General features: G+C 44.3%; 1 protein-coding gene across 1 annotated transcript; it reads left to right on the top strand.

Annotated features, from left to right (window-relative positions):
* The first annotated feature begins 14,657 nt into the window (after positions 1 to 14,657).
* On the top strand, positions 14,658 to 23,265 carry LOC306929759 (lumican). The gene is made up of 5 exons (XM_079510414.1): positions 14,658 to 14,736; positions 15,742 to 16,123; positions 17,985 to 18,309; positions 20,373 to 20,693; positions 22,687 to 23,265. The coding sequence occupies exons 2-5, from the start codon at positions 15,794 to 15,796 to the stop codon at positions 22,836 to 22,838; spliced, it is 1,128 nt and encodes a 375-aa protein (XP_079366540.1). The 5' UTR covers positions 14,658 to 14,736; positions 15,742 to 15,793; the 3' UTR covers positions 22,839 to 23,265.
* The last annotated feature ends 999 nt before the right edge of the window (positions 23,266 to 24,264 follow it).

The following is a 24,264-nucleotide window of genomic DNA, read 5'->3' as shown; positions in this document are numbered from 1 at the left end:
TTGAGAGACTTATCAGTCTCCTGGAATCCTCTCAAAGACTCCTGTGGTTTTCCAGACCCCATGTTGAGGATGGAGTATACTTTTGATTGGGAGAATCCATCATGGGCCAGTTATGGGCCATCTGGTTAAAACACCAAACAGTACTGAGCAAGAACTTGTGCATAGATTACACAAGATAGTTCACAGTGAACATGGTCTTCTGTTCACAATCACATCACAGAAGTGTACTCACTCCAGGGAGCATGGCTGTGTGTTCTGGGTATGAGAAACCATGGTGTAAAAAGCAAGAACAATGTTACTAACTGTGGTTTGATATGTCATTGTGTACACATTGTATTACACAGATAATTAAGCCATCCCACTGTATTCAGAGTGATTCCTGCCCTGTTCAAGATTGATCCCTACAATGTCTAGTTAGTTACAGATGTTGAACACAGATGGCTCCAAAACTGTGGAATGCACTTCCCATTGCAGTCAGAACTGCAGCATCACTCCCAATCTTCCGCCGTAGTCTGAAAACCAACCTTTTCAGACTCCACCATGGCCCATAGCACTTACCCTACCCCCTTAGATAGCATTTCTGTAGACTTAGATATCATTTGATACAGACTTATAGCATGTTATGTAGACAGCACTATAATTGCATTGTATGTAGTCATAGCACATCATAGTACATATGTATAGCATAGTATAGTATATATGTATAGTTTATATGTATAGTTTCATTATATACATATTCCACTGTTACGTTCTTAGCTTGCGGTACGCATCTTTCATGATAAATGCTTTTTTATGTGATGTATTCCCATGCTTTTTTTGTTCTTGCTTAATGTAAATCGCTCTGGATTAAGAGCGTCTGCTAAATGCCTAAATTGTAAATTGTAACAATGTCTCTGCCTTGAGATGTTCTAATCTAAAGGGTCTTCAACAGGGCATCCGGGATGCCTTTGGGCACATCTTTGTGTGATAGGAATCTTTTCTTTGCATTAAGCTGTAGATTGGCTATATTTTCGGTAAATACGTTTGGTGTAGAGGGCAAAAGATCAGATCAAGTACAGAGCCAAAGGTCAAGTTTACTAAGAATTGACGGTTTAAGTGATTAACTGTATGAAAATACACATTAACATGAATCCATGAATAAGATGATAGATAGTGCTGTCAAACAAGTCTATGAAGCTATCTATGAAATGGTTTAATCTGCAACACAATTTATACAATATGTAGTGGGAGAGTCCCTGCTTCATTTCTCTGTCAGCTAGGGGGTCCTTGGCCTGGAAAACATTGAAGACATCTATTCTAGACCACAGAGACCCTCGGTGTGCGTCTGGACGTCTGTGGCAGAGATGAGTTATAGAGGAATGGATCCTGTTCTCTCCATTCCACCTCTGGTGTCCTGTGATGTTTTAAAGGGTTAAATGGAACCATGTGTCGCTGCTCTCACTCTCTCCTCTCATAACGTCTGTTTAGTCCAGGGAACATGCAGCGCCTCTTTCTGCATGAGTCTTCATCTTTAAACCCAAACTTGTGTCTTTGATTTAGCCTCCACAGTCAATCGATCAGCCTCTGCACCACAATTTATGAATGTTGTCTCATCCAGCGTCCTGGCGTCACTCGCTCATCCCCTGCAGGGTCACAGAAGTAATTTCTCTATGGAGAATAACATTTGGTCAGCTTAGAATCCTATCGTATAAGAGTTGTGGTCCAAAAACATTTGTTTTTTGCGGGGGTGACCCTGACCCTGGTAGGATGCGTAAATTACGTCAGACATCTGTGCTCTATTTGTACTAGTTACGAGTTAATGGGAAGCAATTGTAAATGTTATCTAGCTGAAGATAGAGTACTGTATGTGATAATATATAATATGTTCAAACTTTTGCATTGATTGATGAACAATGTATGATGTGCGTATTCTTTTATAGCACTGCGTACGCTGTCATTTGGAGCTGGATCTATATATAATATGCACACATAGCATTTACTGTGTATGTTTTGCCGTCAGTGGGTTTTAGCGAAAAACACATACTGTACATGTATGTGCCACTCTTGCACACATAATAACATAGAGGAAATGGGCTGAGCATACATGTTGGATGCTGCAAATAGCACACCAAAGGCAAACACATATGAACCACTGCCCCACAGAGGGTACGCCATAAAGGCTAGCGAAGGAAAGAGACCATTTAATGTGGGGCCCAGTTAGCTACCCTGGCCCACAGTACTAACTGTGGTAGCATATACAGGACAGATTTAATCTCCCCTCCGCACCACATAGTTATCCATCGAATGTACCCAGAACACAGAGAGGCTATCAGCATCTATAGGCTTCAGCTGGGTGCAGCACTCTCTGGACTTCCCTGGGGTTGTTAAATATCACCAGTGGTTTGGTTTGACTGCCCAATTTTGTCTGACTATAAAAAGGTAAAAGAGATTTCCATCACACGTACAGCCACAGTAGGAAGGAAGAGACGCTATAGACCAGATGACCACACCTAGGTGGAATTGCGCAGTGGAACACGTATTTATATTGTGCACAGAGACTTGAACTATGTGCACAATGTTTTGCTTTAAGGTATGTCTTTAAGGTGTTGTATTACTAGATGTTCAGACCGCCTTCACATTCATATTTTCAGGCCAGCTGTTCTCCCTGTTTTTTCATTTTAAATCAATCTTGCACATTTTTTCAGCTGCTCTCCACACTGTCACTGTTTGAATAGATAAGATCTCTCAATTCAATAGGATGTACCAAACTCTCCTCAAGCTCTGGCCAAGAAACTTTAGTTAGTCAAACAATAATAACATTTACAGAGTGTTTCTTGATATTGTTTTCTTGATCCTTTTTCTGGGAAAAGGAACAATAGGAGTGTTGTTTTTTGAGTCTAATTGAAATAAGGTGGACTGGACACTCTCAATCTCTCATGCATCCCAGGCAAGACACACTGGCAGATAAACAAAGAAAAACATTTCATACTGGGGTTGAGCAGTTTGTCACACTGGCAGGAAATACTTTTCATTCCTGTGTTTCTATAGGAGCCTGGTGGTCTTTTTTGGTCTCTATATTCTACAGATCCAGGGGAACAAAGCCCTTCACAAGTCACATTTTCTGTGTTTTGTTTGTTTAGTTTTTGACATTTGGGTTTTGTTTTAGGACATGTTGTTGTTGTTTTTACTGGACTATGTCCAACACAGCTGCATAACCTGTTGCCATCCATGACGTTTGCAGCCTGAGCTCTCTGGGGAGTTAACCCCGCCGACACAGGAGCCTTATGGGTTTAACATGAGGACTTTGACCTCCTTCTCAGTGTTAACATCAAAGGCCTTTTCTGCGAGATGGGACAGAGTCAGAGAGGCTTAAATCTAGGTAGATTGAGAAAGAGACAGAGAGAGAGACATTCGAGATAGAAATGCAGCAGTTTTAATTTAGGGCGGGAGTCGGGAGGAGGGGTACTGATACACTGCTGTGCAGCCCTTCAAAGCATGAGGCCCAAGTGGACTGTGGGTAACCTGCCCCCTCCCCCGTGTCCCTGGAGTCTGGGCCAGGAGCAGAGCTGCAGCAGGAGATCATGAAGATCATAGGCTCAGCTAGGGCAGGCCTGCCTCTCAAACCTTTTGCTTCAGGCCACAAACTATCCTCTCAGGAATGACCAGCAGTTCATTTTAAGCACAGAACAGAGATTCATTCTCAAGAAGCTCGTTCAGTATACAGATATAATTACACACAAAGGCTCTCTCTCTCTCTTTCTGTGAGCCTCTCTAAACATGTTCGTTTCCGATAGGGAATCTTAATTTGGACGAGGTCTTATACTTGCAGGGAGGAAGGACTCCGTTGGTCCTCTCCGCTATGTATGGCAGTCAGATGTTCTGTCACTGGAGAAAGAAAGATCCTGTTCAGATCCATATGGCCATGACAGAGTGGGAGGGAGGGACACGAAGAAACTGCTGCCAGCTGTTTCTTTTTTCTCGTTCCAAAATAAGTGTTTCCCTTTCATGATACATTGATGGACAGGACAAAAATATACCGTATACTGTATTATAAACACATAAAAATAAAAAAATCCCTTTCCTTTTGAGCTTAATTAGAACACGGTGCTGTGGACACATTGGTTAACTAACACATTACCAGTTTAAGTAGCAATTTGTGGAGGCTTAGAGGCCTATTAGATTTTATTTTATTATAGGGTTTCATATAGGCTTTCATGTTGTTTCTACAACATGAAAGCCGTTAACGTTAAAGTCGTGTCTTTCTTCTTGTTTCTTCACGCACGCACGCACACGCACACGCACACGCACACGCACACACACACACACACACACACACACACACACACACACACACACACACACACACACACACACACACACACACACACACACACACTTAAATCACCATACTGCCGGTCTGACATGTGTAGCCCATTGACACTGATTCATGGTATAAGTACAGTACCACCCACGTTATATTTGGTGTATACTTCACATTACAGCCGAGTTGTATGACATTTTTCAAACGTCCATGCACTGGTTTAAAGCTCACATACATACATACATACATACATACATACATACATACATACATACATACATACATACATACATACATACATACATACATACATACATACATACATACATACATACATACATACATACATACATACATACATACATACATACATACATAGTGGGGTCAAATCAACATATGGAATGAATTTTCTACTGGCCATATACTGTATGACGCGTGTCTTGAGTGTACAGGGTTTGATGAGGTCAGATCAACATATGGAATGTCAGAACAGGTCAGCTCCATATGGAGATCTAAGGGTGGCAGCGGGGGTAGTGTCTTGAGTGTACAGGGTTTGATGAGGTCTGGCCATATATGGAGCGTGTCTAATTTTCGGGCCGGTTGAGAACTGCCGGGGCGCGGTGCACTTTGGAGCGGGCCTGTCTAGAGTTTGAATGGACAGATATCAGTCAAAAGGGAGACATCGAAGAGGAAGGATGGGTGGGGAAGGATCAACATATGGAATGTCAGAAAAGGTCAGCTCCATAGAGATCTAAGGGTTTGAGGTCAGATGTAGAGTTGCTGGCCGGCTCCATATATGCAGATCTAGGTGACGATCCAGTTTTCTCCATGTATGGCTATCTAGGGTTTGATGAGGTCAGTGTCATGATCTTCATATATGGAGACGGCCATATATGGAGCATGTCAGGAGGTGTGACGGACTGATGGCCATATATGGTCGCGTGACATGTCACAAGGCATGACAGACTGACAGCCATATATGGTCGCGTGACGTGTCACGAGGTGTGATGGACTGACGGCCATATATGGTGGCGTGATGGACGGACTGACTGACTGACAGGTTTTGCAGGTGTTCATAGTAATCTGCGACCTATGGTCGCAATAGTTTATTATTAATCGTCCAACAGGAGCATTCCCAGAGTGGGTGCTCACTGTCTCCGTCCAGTACGGTGCTGACTTTGATATTAAATATAATGCAAAAAAGAGCAAGACAATGATTGTCCGAAGCAGGGAAGACAGACAATTAACCTTTCTTGACTTTTCTCTCTCTGGCTCTGTCCTAGTCTGCAGTCAGTAAGCCACATCATCTCAAATTATCTCTCTGATGACAAGGATATATATAGACAGCGTCGGAAGCTGTATGGCACAAGGAAACATGCTGTTTCGAGAATTTTGCATGTGCTCAGTACCGGTGAAGATTTCACTTTTTAAATCCTTCTGTACACCCCTGTATACCGCCCACCTGTGGTGTCGCTACAAACAAGCCTATAATGACTGTATGAGGTTGCTACTGAGAGCTCCAAGAAGCTCCAGTGCAAGCCAGATGTTTGTCAGTGTTACGCAATCTTATGTATAGATTTATGTGTAGGGCATCTGAGTCAGTAAATTACATCATTGATGTCATAACTAACCCGATACGTAGTTCTGTCAGGTTCTCCTCTAGACTGTGGAACCATTGGCAAAACTGTATGTCTGTATGTTCGAAACTGAACATGGTGGAACTCTTTTTATTGTATATTTATTTCTATATTCTTTTTTATTTATTATATTGTTGTGTTTTTTACTGTGATATGGATTCCCCTGAATCTGAAATAAAGATTGAATTGAATTGAATTGTAGTCTTACTTGGTCTGTTCTAGTTTCCCTCTGCACCAAACCTCTTTGCTGAAAATAGTGAGCATTGTGAGCTTGTACATTGTCTATTTTTGACTCCTCAGAATAGGGATGCTACGGTGCTACGGGGGTTTAATGTAAAACAAAAAAGGATCCTGACAAACAAAGAATTACAGAGAATCAGAGTTACTCCCCCCTGGAGTAACTCTGAGGACCCCCTAAGGCCTGTTGAAGACTCATGGAGAGTTTGGCCCTCATGCATCTCTCCACCATGGTGTCCAGGGGGTCCAGCTTGCTTTGTTGACCAGCGTGTCCATTTTACAAGCATTCCTATCACTGATATTTGCCCCCCCCACAGCAACACATAAAAACAAATCATAAAAGGATAATAAAAGACCTTTGTTACAGCCAATACAAGATCGAAGATTCTGGAGAAAGAAAAGTACTGCCCAACTTTCCTATAGTGTTGGTGCTCTAGTATAGTCCAGTTTGCTGTAGACATCACTGAACACAGAGACTCCTCTAGGTAACCTGACCCATAGCACCCCGGGACAGAATGACTGGTATAATCCATGCAATACAAAGCAGATGTTCTCCACGCACGCACGCACGCACGCACGCACGCACGCACGCACGCACGCACGCACGCACGCACGCACGCACACACACACACACACACACACACACACACACACACACACATTCACACACACATTCACACACACACACACACACACACACACACACACACACACACACACACACACACACACACACACACACACACACACACACACACACACACACACACACACACACACACCATTAAGCTGGAGGTGGGTGCATGCTACTAAGTGAGTTGAAGACATGTACAGTACCAGCGCTGCTTCATGGAGCATAATAACACGCATGCAGAAAAGCATACAAATAAACACACAGATCCAGGGTCAGTCCCTTTGCACGTGTTCGTGATTAAGCCAGACTGAGTCTCATCTTCTTCTCATTCAGATGAAAGCAGTGCGAGCATGTTTACCGTGTGACTACATATTTTTTATGTTTGTGATCACAAATGTAATCTCAACAAAATCAGTCTTTATGGCAGATGTGTGCATCTGGCTGATGAACAGAGATACTGTGGAAAAATAACAAAAAATAAACCATGGAAATAACCAGAAAATACTACATAACACTTTGACTTTGTTTGAAAGCAAAACATTTTTTTTTTTTTTTAAGATATTTCTTTGGCGTTTTTTGCCTTTCTTGAAATGGTACAGTAATTAGACAGGAAAGGGGGAGAGAGATGGGGAGTGACCTGCGGCAAAGGCCGCCGGGCTCGGGAATCTAACCCGTGGCACTCCGTCCGGCTGCGGCTTGGCAGCCTAGGTGCCCAGACGGTTGAGCTAATCGTCCGGGCTTGAAAGCAAAACATGACTAACTAGATAAAGTGCCTCTCGGGGCACAGGTCTCCACTAGGGCAGGTCATGTTGTGGCCTCCTGGTGGCGCTATAATAGGGTGCCATTTCTTCTTACGCCTTGGATGGAAATTGGATGATTTGAGGCATTTTGTTCCAAAAATGTTGGTGGTGCTATAACAGGCCAATGTGAAAAGGGTGGGATATATTCCTCAGCCTAGTAGGAAAGTCTGTGGCAGATATCACGTAAATTGCACGCTGCGTTCATGATTTGAGGCGTTTTGTTCAAAACGGGCCAATCCTGCAAACTTTGAAAGCCAATGTTAGCCAATTAGGATGGAATATGAAATATCGGACGGATCCGTCTTGAACACATGACTATAGAGAAACTGTGTAACGATTTGCGGGATTTTTGGACAGAATCTGGAGGAGTAATATAAAAAAATGTGTTTTACAAAAGTCGGCCTCCTGGTGGCAGGTGAAGACCTGTGCCCCGAGGGGCACTTTATGTAGTTATTATCTCCCGAGGGGCGTGACATTCCCCCTTTAAGCTTATAGTCCGGCAGCCGACAGGCTTCTTTTGTTTAAAGTGGGAAATTTGGTATATAGTCTTTTTTATTGGCCTAAAATATTGTCTATCTACTGTACATACATTCATGAATCCACTTGCTGACCGGCTGTTAGTATTGGGCAATCTTTTTTATAGGGGTTTCTTGTTTCTCAGAGTCATGGGTATTATACCAACACCACCTGCGACTACTTGAGCGATTCCACCAGCGCTGCCTCCGCACCATCCTCAACATCCACTGGAGTGACTTCACTACAAATACTGAAGTACTCGAGAAGGCGGAGACCATCAGCATAGAGGCCTTACTGTTGAAGTCACAGCTGCGTTGGGTGGGACATGTTGCCAGGATGGAGGATAATCGCCTGCCAAAGATTGTACAGTACGGTGAACTCTCCTCTGGCCATCGTAACATCGGTGGTCCAAAGAAGAGATAATAAGGATTGTCTAAAGAAATCCCTCCGTGCATGTGCACACAATCGTGAGACTTGGCGTCATACCATCGATGGTGGCGTGTCTACCTTTGAGAGAAACCGACGCGCCGTAAAAGAAGAAAAGAGAAGAAAAAGAAAGAACTGGAATGCAGCACAAGCAGAAACATCAGAACACTCGTTTCCCTGCAGCGGCTGTGGCAGAGCTTGCCGGTCAAAAGCGGGCCTCATCAGTCACCAACGTGCCTGCAGCAGACGTGGACATCAGTCACCAACGTGCCTGCAGCACACGTGGACATCCGCCTCCCTAGATCTTCGTTCGTTCGTTCGTTCGTTCGTTCGTTCGCGAAGCAAAGCCATGACCATTAACATCCTATGGCTGGCAAAAATGTCAAATCTTCCTTTTGCTTTAAGTAACATGTGACATGTAGGGGATTAGGGGTTTTTCATTATTCTGAATCCATTCCAAGCATTAGTTTTGCACAAAATACACTCCTTGGGCTAGAAGCAGCCATAGCCATTTGCCCAAATGTGCCCAAAATGTGCTGACCTCATCACATGTGTCATGATGTCTATGGTTGTTTTTAACCCAAGGAGTGTATTTTGTGCAAAACTAATGCTTGGAATGGATTCAGAAGTATGAAAACCCCCTAGTTTGACATGTCACAAAGTTTTACATTTTTGCCTGCCATAGGATGTTAATGGTAGGGTCACAAGAAACCCCTATAAAAAAAATGCCCAATACTTTCAGCCGGTCAGCAAGTGGATTCATGAATGTATGTATATAGACAATATTTTAGGCCAATAAAAAAGACTATATACCAAATTTCCCACCCGTCCACCTTGGCTGCCGGACTATTAGTATATGGGGAAAGATCAGCTCTGTCCAGGAGTATGGCCCTGATTAGAAACAAGGTTTAGCATGTTTTGTCTTTTGAGTCACAGGCTGTACTTTAAGTATACCATACATTGTTCATTTGTTTCACAACAACTAATGATCAATCATTGTTGTATTTGTATTCTGCTGTACTTTTGTTGCTCTGCATAAAGGGTTGGAAAAATGAGACTATGAGAGCCACTCTCACCAATAAACGTATCAAATTACTGTGTGCCGTCAGCAGATGGTGAAATGGAGCCCTCTAGCCTGTCTGACAAGGAATAGCAACGACCATACTGGTAAAGTCATCTGATATGTAGAGGCAGTGAATTATAGCCTACACAGGAAACATGTGGATATGATTATTGGACTACATTACAAACTGTAAGTACAGTAGTAGCACGTCATTAACCCAGCAAGTCATTAAATGCATCTTTGCAGTTTGCACCGAACAGAACTGAGGACGTTAAATGCCGCCATAAACTGTATAAAGGGTGAGTGCATTTCTACAAACTTGTAAAGATGCAGGTCTAAATTAAAGCCAAACGCTAAAGAATAGAATATTGAAAATGGCTGACCCACTGCAGAACACTACTGAATCTTATCTGTTGACATCTAAATATGTCCCCCTCACTGATGCGGCATGCTCTTAACATTACAGAAGGACAGTCCTAATAAAAGAGTAATAAAATAATAAATACTGTATGTAGAACATAGATATTAATCTCTCTCTCTCATCTCAGTATAAGTGGCTCTTCTGTCGGGCATCTCTCAGATGACTGTGCAGATGTGTAATTATATAGTCAGACCACAAAGAATGACCATCCTGTCTTTTTTCCAGTTCACGTCAGAGTGCTGTCATGGCAGAAAGCTGTGTGATGTAATGGCTCACTAAGGATGTAGGTTATAGGCGGGCCAGATGAATACTGTAGGCCTACATTAACACTTACACTTCCAGTGTGCAGCTAGCTACTGTATTGTTTTGTAAACCTGTGATGTGACAATAAAGTTGATTGTGATTGTGATCAATCAATCAATCAATCAATCAATACGGCAATAGAAATTACAAGTGAAAGTCCAGAATTCAAATTTCACTCGAGTAAAGCAAAGGTATTGCTATCAAAATGTACTTAAAGTAGGCCTACCAAAAGTAGAAAGTACACAAGCTTGCGTGGTAACAGGGCGCATATCGTCGCTGTCGGGTGGAAACCTCATATTATGTGCCCTCAATACCCCCATACAGTACCTGTCTGACTACTCCCGTAGTGAGTGACACCCACAGCCACAACACTAGAGAGAGCACGATCTGGTACCACCCAAATGTAGAACAAACATGGGAAAATTCTCATTCCACTACTCTGCCACCAAAATGTGGAATGCCCTGACACCATCCATTAAGATGTGTAACAGTATCACTGGTTTCTTTCTATGTAGATGTAAATTCCCATTGAAAGGAGGTAGCCTGGAACTCACCTATGCTTTTTATGGCATAGGCAGCTCCCGGCAGGATCCGCCGGGAGAAACTATGCGCAGCTGCGAGACATGAGACTAATTACAGGTACTTAGAGCGACAGAGAGAGAGAGGAGTGTGTGTGTACATGTGTGCGTGTGTGTGTCAATTTAACAAAGGTGCAGACGATCAGAAATCAGCAGAGAGTGAGCGATGTTTGCGCTACTCTATGCCAAATTGAAGTGGACTCGGACCCAGACTTTCTTTTTCACCCTGGAAATAAAAACGTCTGGGTTTCCGAGGCTAGAAAGGAGGTGTCATTCCCTGCCGCCGTCTATCCCCTTTTTCTGCTTTGTACATGTTTTGTATTTGTTGACATGTATTATGCATGTTTATGCTATGTTTAGCCTTAATTTCTGACTGTACCTGATGTGTTTACATTTCTGTCTAATAAAGTATTTAATCAATCAATCAAACCAGCGACATTTCCAAAGTTCCACAACAGAACCGTTCACTGGAATTTCAAAAGAAATGCTCACAGCATATACAGCGTACATACACTAGGAAGCATTATTCAATGTTGACTTTATGTGGAGTGAGTGAAAGTTTTATTCATTTATGTGCCTGGCTAATGTAACCTTGCAGTGAAAGGTGTTATTCTGGATGGGAGGGATCACAGCCAACAGAGGATGGGAGGTTAGTGTTTTCCATTTCCTTGTGTTTATGATTTGCAGTCCATCATCAGGCTTGCGGTGGCACTCACACAGGATGGAGCCGTGAGTGTCACCACGTCATTACTGGGTAAATGAGTTATCCACAATAACAAGAAGTCATCCTACTATTGTGAAATAGGCAGTTGAAGAAGATTAATGTAACATGACATACATTTTGGTTGTGATGAAGTGATGTTCTCGTTGTGTGATGCGTTTTGATTCTCTGTGAAGCACATTGTAACATTGTTTTTGAAAGGTGCTATTATATACTGTAAATAAAGCTTAAACCAGTAAGACGCCCTGAGGTTGTGCTGAAACAACAGAGCTTCTTAATACGGCACAGTTAAGAAGCAGGAGTTAAACTATTCATCTGGTGTCCGTGAGGTCAGAGGTAGAGTTGCTGGCCGGCTCCATATATGCAGGTCTAGATGATCCAGTCTTCTCCATGACACGCACCATATATGGAGCGTGTCTTGAGTGTACAGGGTTTGATGAGGTCAGATCAATATATGGAATTCATTCTGTATTGGCCATATATGGAGCGTGTCACGAGGCATGATGACGGACGTGAGATGCAGGATAGTAAACTGCAAACTACGGCCGTAATAAAAAACATAGGGATATAATTTTGTCCTAATTGTCTTCCAGAGGAACCATCAATCGTGGATATGGTTGACGTTTGTTGTCATTCCACAATACACTGACACCACGGCGCGTAAACAGCGCCTCAAACTGTGACTCCGCCCACAAACGGGGGAAGTTGTGATTTTCGCTCGTTCACTGCAATGCAATTTGCGGCATTTTCAAAACAATATTGAGCAGAGTAGCGATTATCAAACGTATTTGCAATGCCATACGTTGAAAGATCTGTTGCCCGTGGACAAGGCACGCTACCGCCGCAAGTTATATAGCATCGGCATAGATGTTTGTCCGTATGTGATTAAGGATTGCACCAAGTTGCATTGGCAGCCATAGAAAATTCCGGGGTAAATTCTTACCCCGGATGTGACGTTTTTGGGCGTTCCTGTCTAGTGTGGTGTCAGTGTATAGCACCATATCAAGAGGTCATATTTTCAGACACAATATTCTCCTCTCAAATGTGGTCTCCCCCTGCTGTGTGGAGACAATGTGCGGTCAGCTGGTTGGTATCACTGTCAGGCATTCACCAGAGCACACAGACACTCCTGTGGCTTGTGCTCCCCAAATATCCCCTCCAAGGACCAGGGTGTTTATGCAGCATTACCACTATTACCACTTCTAAGCACACACGCGCACACGCACGCGCACGCACGCACGCACGCACGCACGCACGCACGCACGCACGCACGCACGCACGCACGCACGCACGCACGCACACACACACACACACACACACACACACACACACACACACACACACACACACACACACACACACACACACACACACACACACACACACACACACACACACACACACACACACACACACACACACACACACACACACACACACCTATAATGATGACTTACTTTATATCCTCTGGTGAATCGATCAAAAGTATATTAATAAAGGTTTGAGGTTCGATTCGTGGTCAGCCGTTATGATTTCCGCATCAGTAATTACTAGTGTCTTAGTTCAGCTGTGACTAAAATAGTCTTGTGTGGTTGGAAAACAGCCCAAGGAATGAATGGCCAATCCGACAAGCACACATTGTAATCTGGAAGTCGATCTGGTTCGTTGTCAGATGGAACCTATAATCCCATCTGACATTCCTGAACGTGACTATAAACAAGACTGGATTTCACACACATTGTTATTCATCACAGTTGTACTAGAGGGCGCTCCTTCCACGTTGGATGGAGTGTGCGAGCACACACAGACACACACAGACACGCGCACGCACACACACACACACACACACACACACACACACACACACACGCACGCACAACCGTTGACTGCAACCATCCATCATTGTAAACACCTGATCCATGTCCAAAAAAAACAATTTTGCATCCATGTCCAGAACTATACGTCACTGCTGCTGAAAATGGACTTTTCAGAGTTGTTTACACTGGAGATTCAATATTCTGGATGGGGATCTGTTCTCTCAGCAGAATATTGCCAGTTCTCCATTGTATTTTCGACTTATAAACTCACTTGTAGCTCGACAGAACTGAACCGTGTGTGTTCACCAGCTAGTCATGCACCTCTGATTGGAACCAATCAGGTTCCTAGATCAAAACCCGCATAGAGAAAGCCCTCTGACCCCGAAGCAGGGTCATATATTGAACAAGCTAGGGAATAACCCATGTTTGACCCCTCCACTGTGCTCCACGCCCACGCAGTATTTCCTGTGTCATTGCTTTGTTGTAAAAGGGATATTACTTTTACTTGCTAACACACACACACACGCGTACACCCCCCCCCCCCCCCCCCCACACACACACACACACACACACACACACACACACACACACACACACACACACACACACACACACACACACACACACACACACACACACACACACACACACACACACACACACACACACACACACACACACACACACACACACACACACACATCGTGGTCTCTTTGGCTCCCCAGGTACTCTCTGGCTTCTGTGTCTGCTGTAGCCAGAACTCACAGACTGAAATAGCAAGTGGCTCACATGTGCACACACATACAGACAAATGTGTGGATAGCATCATGTATGAAAGCATACTGTACTGTGTATATAAACTTATGTTGAGTGAAAGCTTGACTGCATCCTAATTCAAAGGCTAACAGTAGAGTATGTATCTGTATCTTCTCCCTGTCTGCCTGGCTTTAGCATCCCTCCCCTCCGTTTTATTTTTCCATAGCAACACATTTCCACCAAATGTTGTGAGTTTAAGAGTTACCTTTAGGCTGTGACCATAACGGAAGGAGTGAATAAAGGACGATTAGGGAGTGTATGTCTGTCTGGGGTGGCAACGTTTAAAGTGAAGGAATGCAACAGACAGTGGGCAAACACACATACCCACGCACGCACGAATGCACGCACGCACACGCACGCACGCACACTCACTCACCTCCGCTACACCTCCATGACAGAAGCACACGGAACATTTTGAAAGGCATCGAGGAACCCGTTCTCTCTATATAATAGCACCAGATCAACAGGTACGTTGCCTTCATTCTCATCTCATTGTCACCTTGATTTAACTCCTGCATCAACACAGCTCTGTGCCGCTTATGGAAAACATTACAGTGTGTGCATCTGGGCATAATAGTAGTTAGTACTGTACACCGTCAACATCCTGAGTGTTCATTTAACTCTGGGGGGTTTTAGGAGTTTTGATTGATTGCATATTGATTGCCAGAGCATCCTCTGTTGCAAGCAAAGAATGTGTGATGATGTGTGTTGGTGTTCCTTGATGGTCTCTATAGCACTTGAAAGGTCACAATGTCATTGCAAGTTTCTATTCTGTTAAGAGCTATCATCATCTGGTCAGCATACAGGTCTAAGCATGAAGCGCATTAATAACAAAGACACAAGTAGCGCATTAATTGTAATGTTTGTTATTAGCATGCTGCTGACAAAGTAAATGTTCTTGATGAAGCAGTCTTTTGTCACTGGCTTGTATACAATAACTGGATAAATGTGTGTGTGTGTGTGTGTGTGTGTGTGTGTGTGTGTGTGTGTGTGTGTGTGTGTGTGTGTGTGTGTGTGTGTGTGTGTGTGTGTGCGTGCGTGCGTGCATGCATGCGTGTGAACTCATGCTCACATGCCTCTCGTTGATGATATTGTAACCAGCTGCAGCTGTTGCACGCAGGGAAAATGCATTCCTCTGCCTCATACCCAGATGCTTACAAAATGGAGCAGTGCACGGTGCACAATACATTCCCCATCTTAAACAATATCTTTCAGTTTTTCTGTCCCATTCCCCATATACCATGTAACTGACTGCATGATACACAGAAAGGTTACTCTAGTTACCAGTCCACCAGTATCATCTCACACTGTTTTTGTTTGAGGCTTTGGTTTGGATGGGAAATATTAGTCTGTACTCTGTACAGCACATGTAAAAAGCCAGGAACACAGCAAGAACTGTGCCTGTGATGTTCTGCGACGACTAGAGAGGGTTTTAAATCTTCTCCAACTTCTGACTTCCTGTCCACGTGCAGGTTTTCCAGGAGGATACGTTGGCAACAGCTCTCTACTACATCATCCGTCTCCATGGCTGACTTGGCTGGCCGTACTGTGCTGGCGTTGTTCCTGTGTGTGTGCGCGGCGTCGGCACCCGCCTGGGCCCTCACCACCACCATAGAAGACCTGGACTACGGAGGAGTTCCTCTCTGGATCAACCGGATGCTGGGTGAGCCCAGCGTGCTGACGCTGCAGGGCCGCGCCATCGACTCGGCCTGGTACCGAGCCAACAACCCCCAGGCCTGCCCCCTGCTGTGCGACTGTCCCATCCAGTGGCCCACGGCGGTCTACTGCGACCACAGAGCACTGGGGGAGATACCCGACGACCTGCCTGCTAGAACCCAATACCTATTCCTACAGGTACGAAAACTACTGGCCCGCTAGAACTCAGTACCTGTTCGTACGAAAACGACCTGCCCGCTAGAACTCAATACTTACGGTAACGATACTTACTGTACGAAAAGTACACACTGCACTGTCTGGGGCATAGATAGATAGATAGATAGATACTTTATTTGTCCTTTCGGAAATTTGTTTTGTGCACAGCAGTCATCAGGATATACATAAAACATATGGAAACAAACAGATCGCACAGTACATAGACAATAAAGAAACAATGCCAACAGAAGGCCACCAGTCATAGTTCCAAGAGGTATCACATCACATTTTATGCACGGAACTGAGATGGGGCCTGCTTGTTCATAAGTCCTATACTTATAGGAACAAACGATCTTGAGGCCCTAGCCTGCAGAGAAGGTACTATGTACCGTCGCCCTGATGGTAAAAGATGGTATTGGCTGTGTAACGGGTGTGTATTGTCCCTAGTAATAGCTTTCCCCTTCCTGAGTACCCGGGTCTCATACATTGAGGTCATACTCTCAAATCGTACCCCAGCTATTTTGCTGGACACGTTGATGATTTTATGGAGTTTGTTCTTATTAACCAATGATAATGAGCCATACCATGAAACAAAACAAAATGTCAATGCACTCTCCACAAAGGATCGATGAAAGAGTGCCATAACATTTTTTTCCACGTTATACTGTCTCAGACTGCGCATAAAATGCAGCCAATCTGAAGGGAACCCATCGGCAAAAAAATTAAAAACAGCACAGACTGTTCTTGAGAGATTAGGGGCATGCTGGTACTGACCAGAGTATCAACTATATACTCGTAACATTCCTGGTTTTAATCCAACTTGTCTTTCCTTCTCTTTGGCCTCATAGTTTCCAGTCTTTCTGCCATCATATCTAAAATCAAATAACTGACATCACTGCCTCTATAGGGCGTTGCCCCCCCAGTTCTTTTTTGTATTGGAATTCCCATAGGCACATCTTAGATTGTGCCATATAAGAACTGTTTTCGAAAAATAAACAAATCACCCCAGCGATTTTATTCATTATGGATCATATGAAGCATCAACTGATGGTGAAAAATTAGCCTACTAATTTATCCAAAGAGTAAGAAAAGATATATATTTTTTATCCAAACACAGACCTTATCAAATGAATATCCTAAATTGCACAGAGTAGCCTACTGTACCTGACAAAATCGGCGGGGTGATTTGTTTATTTTTTGGAACACCCATGCCTATGGGAATTCCAATTCAATTCGTAGTAGGGACTTTAAGCAACGGCGGCTACGGCAGCTACCGGAAATGGATCAGTGCTAATATTAACCTGCTTGCCATCGCAGCCCTTTCTACTACGGCAGAACCTACACTTACACGTGTCTATGGTGTCTACAACGCCATGTCATAACCATGTTTATTAAAATTATAGCTGTCATACATTTACACCGATTGCTCCATCACCTCTCTTATGCTGTGTAATGTGTTGGCATGCCCTGAATGAAGAAATAACACTAATACCATATGTCATATATGGTTTTAGAATAACACAGATTGCTCCAGCACCTTCCTCTTTCCACTGCTGATCATGTCCAGCACATGTATAAAGAATTAAGCAATATCGGCAAGTTAGCTGACGCGCGACGGGGTGTTTAAAAATGCTGTTTGACACATGCTGCTGCATAGACGCGTCACCATGGGAACCAATGTCGCCGTCGCCGACGGCTGTTTGCTTAACGATTTTGTCAGCTACGGTGATTGCGTCATAGCCGCCATACTTCGCATAGCGGAGCCGTCCTGAAAACAGTCGTTGCTTAAAGTCCCTAATGACATCATGACTTCGGTACTCTATTATGCTCATCTTGTTTTCAGGGCAACAACATCTCGTCTCTGTCCTCGTCCGTCCTGGCCAACATCACGGCTCTACGCTGGCTCATTCTGGACCACAACCAGCTGCAGAACAACAAGCTGGACCAGACAGTCTTGCAGAACATGACGAGGCTGCGTTACCTGTTTGCCAACCACAACCGCCTGACCTCGGTGCCGAGACACCTGCCGGCGGGGCTCAGGCAGCTGAGACTGGCCCACAACCACATCTCCACCATCGGCCCCGGAACCTTCCAGAACCTCCGCAACCTCACTCTGCTGCTGCTACAGGACAACCGTCTGCAGACCATCACACAGGAAGACTTCACAGGTAACGTCCATCAAACGGGTGACAGCTTGGGACGGATTTGACCCTTTTACGTATTGGGTATGAGTACGGACGGCTCTTTCGCATTCCTGGAGTGCGGAAGTGACCGGGACATCATCAGATGATCCCGCATGTACCCACACAGGGGCACGGTTTTGTCCCAAAAAGTAATTTTGGCCACAGGCCATTTTGGGAGTGAGAGTGTGTTGCAACGTATATACAGTAACAGAGAGACCGGTCAGTTCATTCTGTCACAATGCGAGGCAGGACCCAAACGCAGACAGTCAAGTCGAGACAGAGGAGCTCAAATGCAACCAGTTTATTACCAAAACTCAGGAACATACAGAACACTGCTGACTACAATAATGAACTGACAAAGAACTGAAAAAAGAGGGAGTATAAATACACAGGGAAAACAGGGCACAGGTGAACATAACAAATAATCAACACTGGGATAGGCTGGGGAACTAACAGGACAAGGTGGAAACACTAGGCTAATCATGGTGAGACAACACAGGCAACAAAAGCAACAGAGGAAACCAAGAGACAAAACGTAATACAAAATAACAGTACACAAGTGCAAAGGAAACTCCAACTGGAACTAAGAAAGACACATAACAAAAACATAGGAAAACAGTGAGGAAAAGCACTAACTAAGTACAGAACGTGCCACGGACTGTGACAGTTGGTATATAACAGGAGGTAACTAGAAAAAGTGCCCTTCCGGGCACAGGTCTCCACCAGGAGGATAGGAGTGTGTGTGATGTTTGGCAAAATGTTTAGGAGTGATATAAACATGTTTGTTTGTTTTTTGCAACAATTTTCTTCATTTTGTTGAGGAAATGCAGAGCCAGATCACTCACAGCATCTCTGAGGATAGAATTCTGGATGAGCAGGACATGTGCAGCATTTTGTACAAAACGAGCCACTCCTGAAGACTTTGGAAGGCAATCTTAGCCAATCAGTGTAGAATCTGAGAAATCAAACAGACTCATCTTGATCACATGACTACAGAGATCATGTATACCGATTTGCATGAGATTTGGATGAAATCTTTGCGACTAATATAAACAATGTGTTTTGCAGAAATCAGCCTCATGGTGGCGCTATAACCGGCAGATGTGGAGGGATGCAGGGAAAATGTTTTTCCATGGCCTCTAGGGAGTGCGCATACAAAGTTGTACACAGATCGATGCAGTTATAGGTAAAAACAGGAATTGCCCTGTTATAGCGCCACCATGAGGTTGGTTTGGAAAATAAATTGTGTCATGTCGTCCTCAGCCTAGTGGAAATGTGCGTGTATAATTTCACGGAAATTGCACACTGTGTTTGTGATTTGTGGCATTTTGTTCGAAAACGGACCAATCATGTGAGCTTTGGAAGCGAATCTTAGCCAATCAGGAAGGAAGATGGGAAATGGTGCAGATCCGTGTTGACTATGGAGATAGTGTATACCGAATTGTGTGATGTATGGATAAAATGTGTACGAGTAATCTACAGAAATGTGTTTTGCCTAAATCGGCCTCATGGTGGCGCTATAACAGGCCGTTGAGGAATATTTGGGGCAGAGGTTCGTCGTTGGCATCCAGAGAGTGTGTGTGCAAAGTTTGGCATGGATCGGGCCAGCGGTGCCGGAGATTAGCTGGTAACAGACGGACGGAAGGACGGACGGACGCACACACACACACACACACACACGGACGGAGTGCAAAACATACTCTCTCCCCATGCCTTCGGCCTGGTGGAGACAAAAAAGGGCTCACGTTGGTTAAAGTCTTGCAGTCATAGCTGCCTTAAACAACAGGCGTCCCCGAAGAGGCCTGAGTGTTTACTGCTGTCTGTCATCGTCTAGTGTTATTGCGGTTGTATTACTCTTACTGTGTGCTGTTGTATGTAATGTTGTCTGACAATTCTGCGGAATGGAATTTCCTCTTGTGGGTATAGTCTAAACTTCGATAGGGTCAAAATAAATAGACTCTTTCTATGCAGGAAGATTCACATCTTGTATTCAACATCATTCTGTTTTGACCTCTTGGCAACTCTTCTGTCCTCTCAACATCTCTCAGGTCTGGTCAGCCTGAACCTGTTGGACCTCAGCGGGAACCGGTTCTCCTCTGTACCTCGGCACTTATCCCCTTCTGTCCAGCAGCTCTATCTATCCAACAACTCCCTGACCGAGCTGAGGGAGGACAGCTTCGCCGGGTTCCTGGGCCTCAAGTACCTGCGCCTGAGTCGCTGTGGCCTGCGGAGCCCCAGGCTCCAGCCACAGGTCTTCTTCAACCTCACCAGCCTGGTGGAGCTAGACCTCTCCTATAACAAGCTCTCCACCGTCCCTGTGGTGCCCACCACGCTGCAGTATCTCTACCTGGAGGCCAATGAAATACAAGGTGAACCTCTTAAGCCCTTTATGTACTTCGTTGTATATGTCTAATAGTGAAAATATAAATATATAAACGTGTTAAGGCTGTTTCAGATGAGAAGCGAGTGACGCGGGCGGTCTCGTTTGGATCAACGGGGATCACCCGCCGTGGCGGTCTCATGTGCAGAAAAAAACACTGACCACAATCCAGCTCGTCGCCCGCGAGAGCGTGCATGAAACCAGCACGTGCGGGAGAATTTCACCAGACCGCGCCTGCGTTTGCTTCCCAGTGGTTGCGCGCACGCACGCACGCACGCACGCACACACGCACACACGCACACGCACACGCACGCACACGCACGCACACACACGCGCACGCACATGCATGCACATGCACACGCACACATGGATGCACTCAAATTGCACATACTTTACTCTAATCACGCGTCACTGACATCATGACGACTTGTGAGTTGTGAATCCCCAAAGACAAAGCCCAGTTGAGGGTGCTGTGCATGGACGGATTGGACGCACACACACACAGGCTTTACAATTAAGCAGAGCAGATGCCTTAGAGCGACAATGCACAACATCAGTCAGAGTTATGTGGCAGACTATCAGGGGAGAGCCATCACCTCCTCAAACCCTACAATGAGAGGGAGGAGAGGCAAGGAAATGTGGAAAATGTGACTGGAGCAGCAGGCAAGCAACTCAACCAGCTGCCTCCTGGACAAGTGGACATTACAAGCCTGGGACCCTGAGAGGAGGAGCCCAGGGCTGGGATAGGCTGCAAGTCACAGGAGAGAGAGAGGGGGGGGGAGCAAGTCTGCAGGGGAGAGCAGAGGAGAGGAGAGTAGAGGAGAGGAAATGATGGGTGGATGCTGAGAGGGAAAGTAGGTTAGTGAAGAGAGTGAATTCTAAAAACATCTGCAAGGTTGCCAAAGTACACTCTGTTCCCTCTTCAGATTCTCCTCTTAAGTCCAGTGTATACTTCATCTTACAGCCTTTCTCCTCCCTAAGCTCTGTCATTGGCTAAAATAAGTCTGATTTAAAATAAATACTAATACTAACTACAGTAATAATTTAGAAATCAGCTACAGAGAAAAATATGCGTTTCTTCTTTCTGTACGGGAGTACGTCGAAGTATAACAGTAAATCTGTTCTTCGTCACTCTCTTTCTTTGGATTCATATCAGGCACATCAGGCACCGCAAAGATTCAGACTGGTTAAGATGGCGCTTTAGCGCCAGCCTGTGGAGCATATCCAAGCACAGCATCCAGAACTGCGTTAAGCATGATTTTCTGGCTCACAGAGGGAATGTGCTCTGGACAACACAAGAGAATGTGTTTTTGCTTTTCAATTAGTCTCAGCGGTCCAGCTGAGAGGGCTGGTGCTGACCGACTGTTCTGTTTGCGGGAAACTTCCTCATAAACACACACCTCACCGTCTAGCTATCAGCCTGACGCAGCTACTGTGGTTCCTTTTGCTGCCAAAACCCTAAAGTGCTGGCTGAGACCATGTCGGATGGATTGAAGTGAGGGAGCCGTGCATAGTGTATGTTCTAACCACAGCACCTGCACGCCGTCTAATAGTAAATGCAGATTTTTACAGAGAACAAGTGAGCTATTCTCTTTGTGATGCGAGACGTCAGACAGTCGCACTAAACACAGATCCCCACGAGAACTTTCAACTACGGCACAGACACAGACACAAAAACAGATCTGTTCACTGTTTCAGTATTTACAGCTTTGGCTACAGTAGGCGCAAGCCGCTAGTCTACAATAAATGCTGGAATGATGATGTAATAATTGATCATATTACAAAAAAACAATAATAATCTATGATATCTCGGACATTCTATTGTTATGTTAGACGCATCACAGAGTTTATTATCCATTTGATCCACGTTCCATGTGGAACATCCCGTCTGTGTTATTCTGTCTATAAAAGAAGGCAATTCACTTTAGTAAATAACACGTTTTGTAATAATGGAAAGTTGTGTCTCTCTCTCTTCCCCATAGAGTTCCACGTGACTAGTTTTTGCAGAGAGGTGGGTCCTCTCTCCTACTCCCGGATGAGGATCCTCCGACTAGATGGAAACAAGATGTCCTACCACCAGCTGCCCCCTGAATGGGTCTTCTGCCTCCGAGTGCTGCACCATATATACATCTGAAGGGTCGTTTAGAGCTTCAGAAAAACATAACTAATCAGCCATCGTTGTCACACGGCAGTTCTTTATACAGTATTCTGAACAATAATCCACACAAATGGTGTTTCATATTTCAGATCAGACTTTGGTTCTTAGTTCATGCAGTTTAATTTTGTTTACACTGAGTTATGGAAAGGTATGCTGTGCTTATGTGAACATCCTGCATTCTCAGGTATTGCCTTTAGAGTTTGACAGTACTTTTCTTTTTGGGAACAGGCATGTTTTGACATTTTGCCTTGAGCCTTGACTATCTCCCACAGCTGTGGCAATAAGTGTGCTATGATTATGATTACTGTACACATGCCCGGCTATATCTTCACCTAATCAGCTTAATTTCTCGTTGTATTCTTTCATTCTTTCTTTTGTTACTGTTGCTCCAATGTTGAAGAACCAACACCAAATAATCTAATTCTTCTGTACTTGTATGAGATGTAAAACGAATAAAATCTCTTGAACAATTGAATCTCTAACTGTATTGCCTGAAACTGTATAAACCCAAACAAGATTAAGCCTGATAGCCACAGCGTGAGGCATTGTGAGCTTGTAGATCTGCTATTTTTTTGGGCTAATAGTTCCTCTCAGAATAGAGATTCTAGGGTTCATGAAGTTAATGCATGTAATCTATCACACAAAGATTTGATGGCCCTCCTGTAGTAACTCTGAGGACCTCTATAGGGGCCCCGGACCCCCTGTTGAAGACCCCTGCATTAGACTGGAGGTCCAAAAGTTCTGCATCAACAATGTGCTCATACACAGGCAGTGAATTCCTAATGGTGCTCTCTCGCAGTCACCCTTTCCATCTTAACTCTCAGTGGAGCTGTACATCTGTGTGATCTCACAGAATGGGACGCGTGCCCAACTCCTCCCCCCTCTCATGTCTGCCTATAGAAAACGCTGCACACACGGTTTCCATCAAACCGTGTGTGCGCAGCGTTTTTAGGGAAATGTTTGGATATATGATCACACATAAATACACACGTTGTGTTGCTGTGTAATAATGGTGGTGGTTGTTGTTGCCGCCAGGATGAAGCTTTATCAAATCATGGGTTTTCTATATTTTGTAGAAAATCATCTTAATAACAATTATGCATTGTAATCATGTCTACACAACATCTGTCGCGTGGAAACCTCATACAGTATGTCCAAAAGAGTGACTTTTCAGGATTCAAAGTAGCAAAGGTAGCAGATCTACAAGCTAAAAACAACCTTGTAGATGTGCCACTTTTGATGCTTTTGTGTGACACTGTAGTGTGATCAAGTCCAACATAATGGAGATAAGAGGTTTCTGCCCGACAGCAACAATATGTAATATTTAATGTAAGAATTCCATTTTTGATGGAAATAGATTTAGGTTTTTGGCTAAACATAAAACAGATATTTTGCAGATCCA

Source organism: Electrona antarctica, assembly GCF_951216825.1.
Source record: "Electrona antarctica genome assembly, chromosome: 9".
Classification (NCBI taxonomy): Eukaryota; Metazoa; Chordata; class Actinopteri; order Myctophiformes; family Myctophidae; genus Electrona; species Electrona antarctica.
Note: the sequence above shows the minus strand (reverse complement) of the source record. Positions and strands in the feature narration are given on the sequence as shown.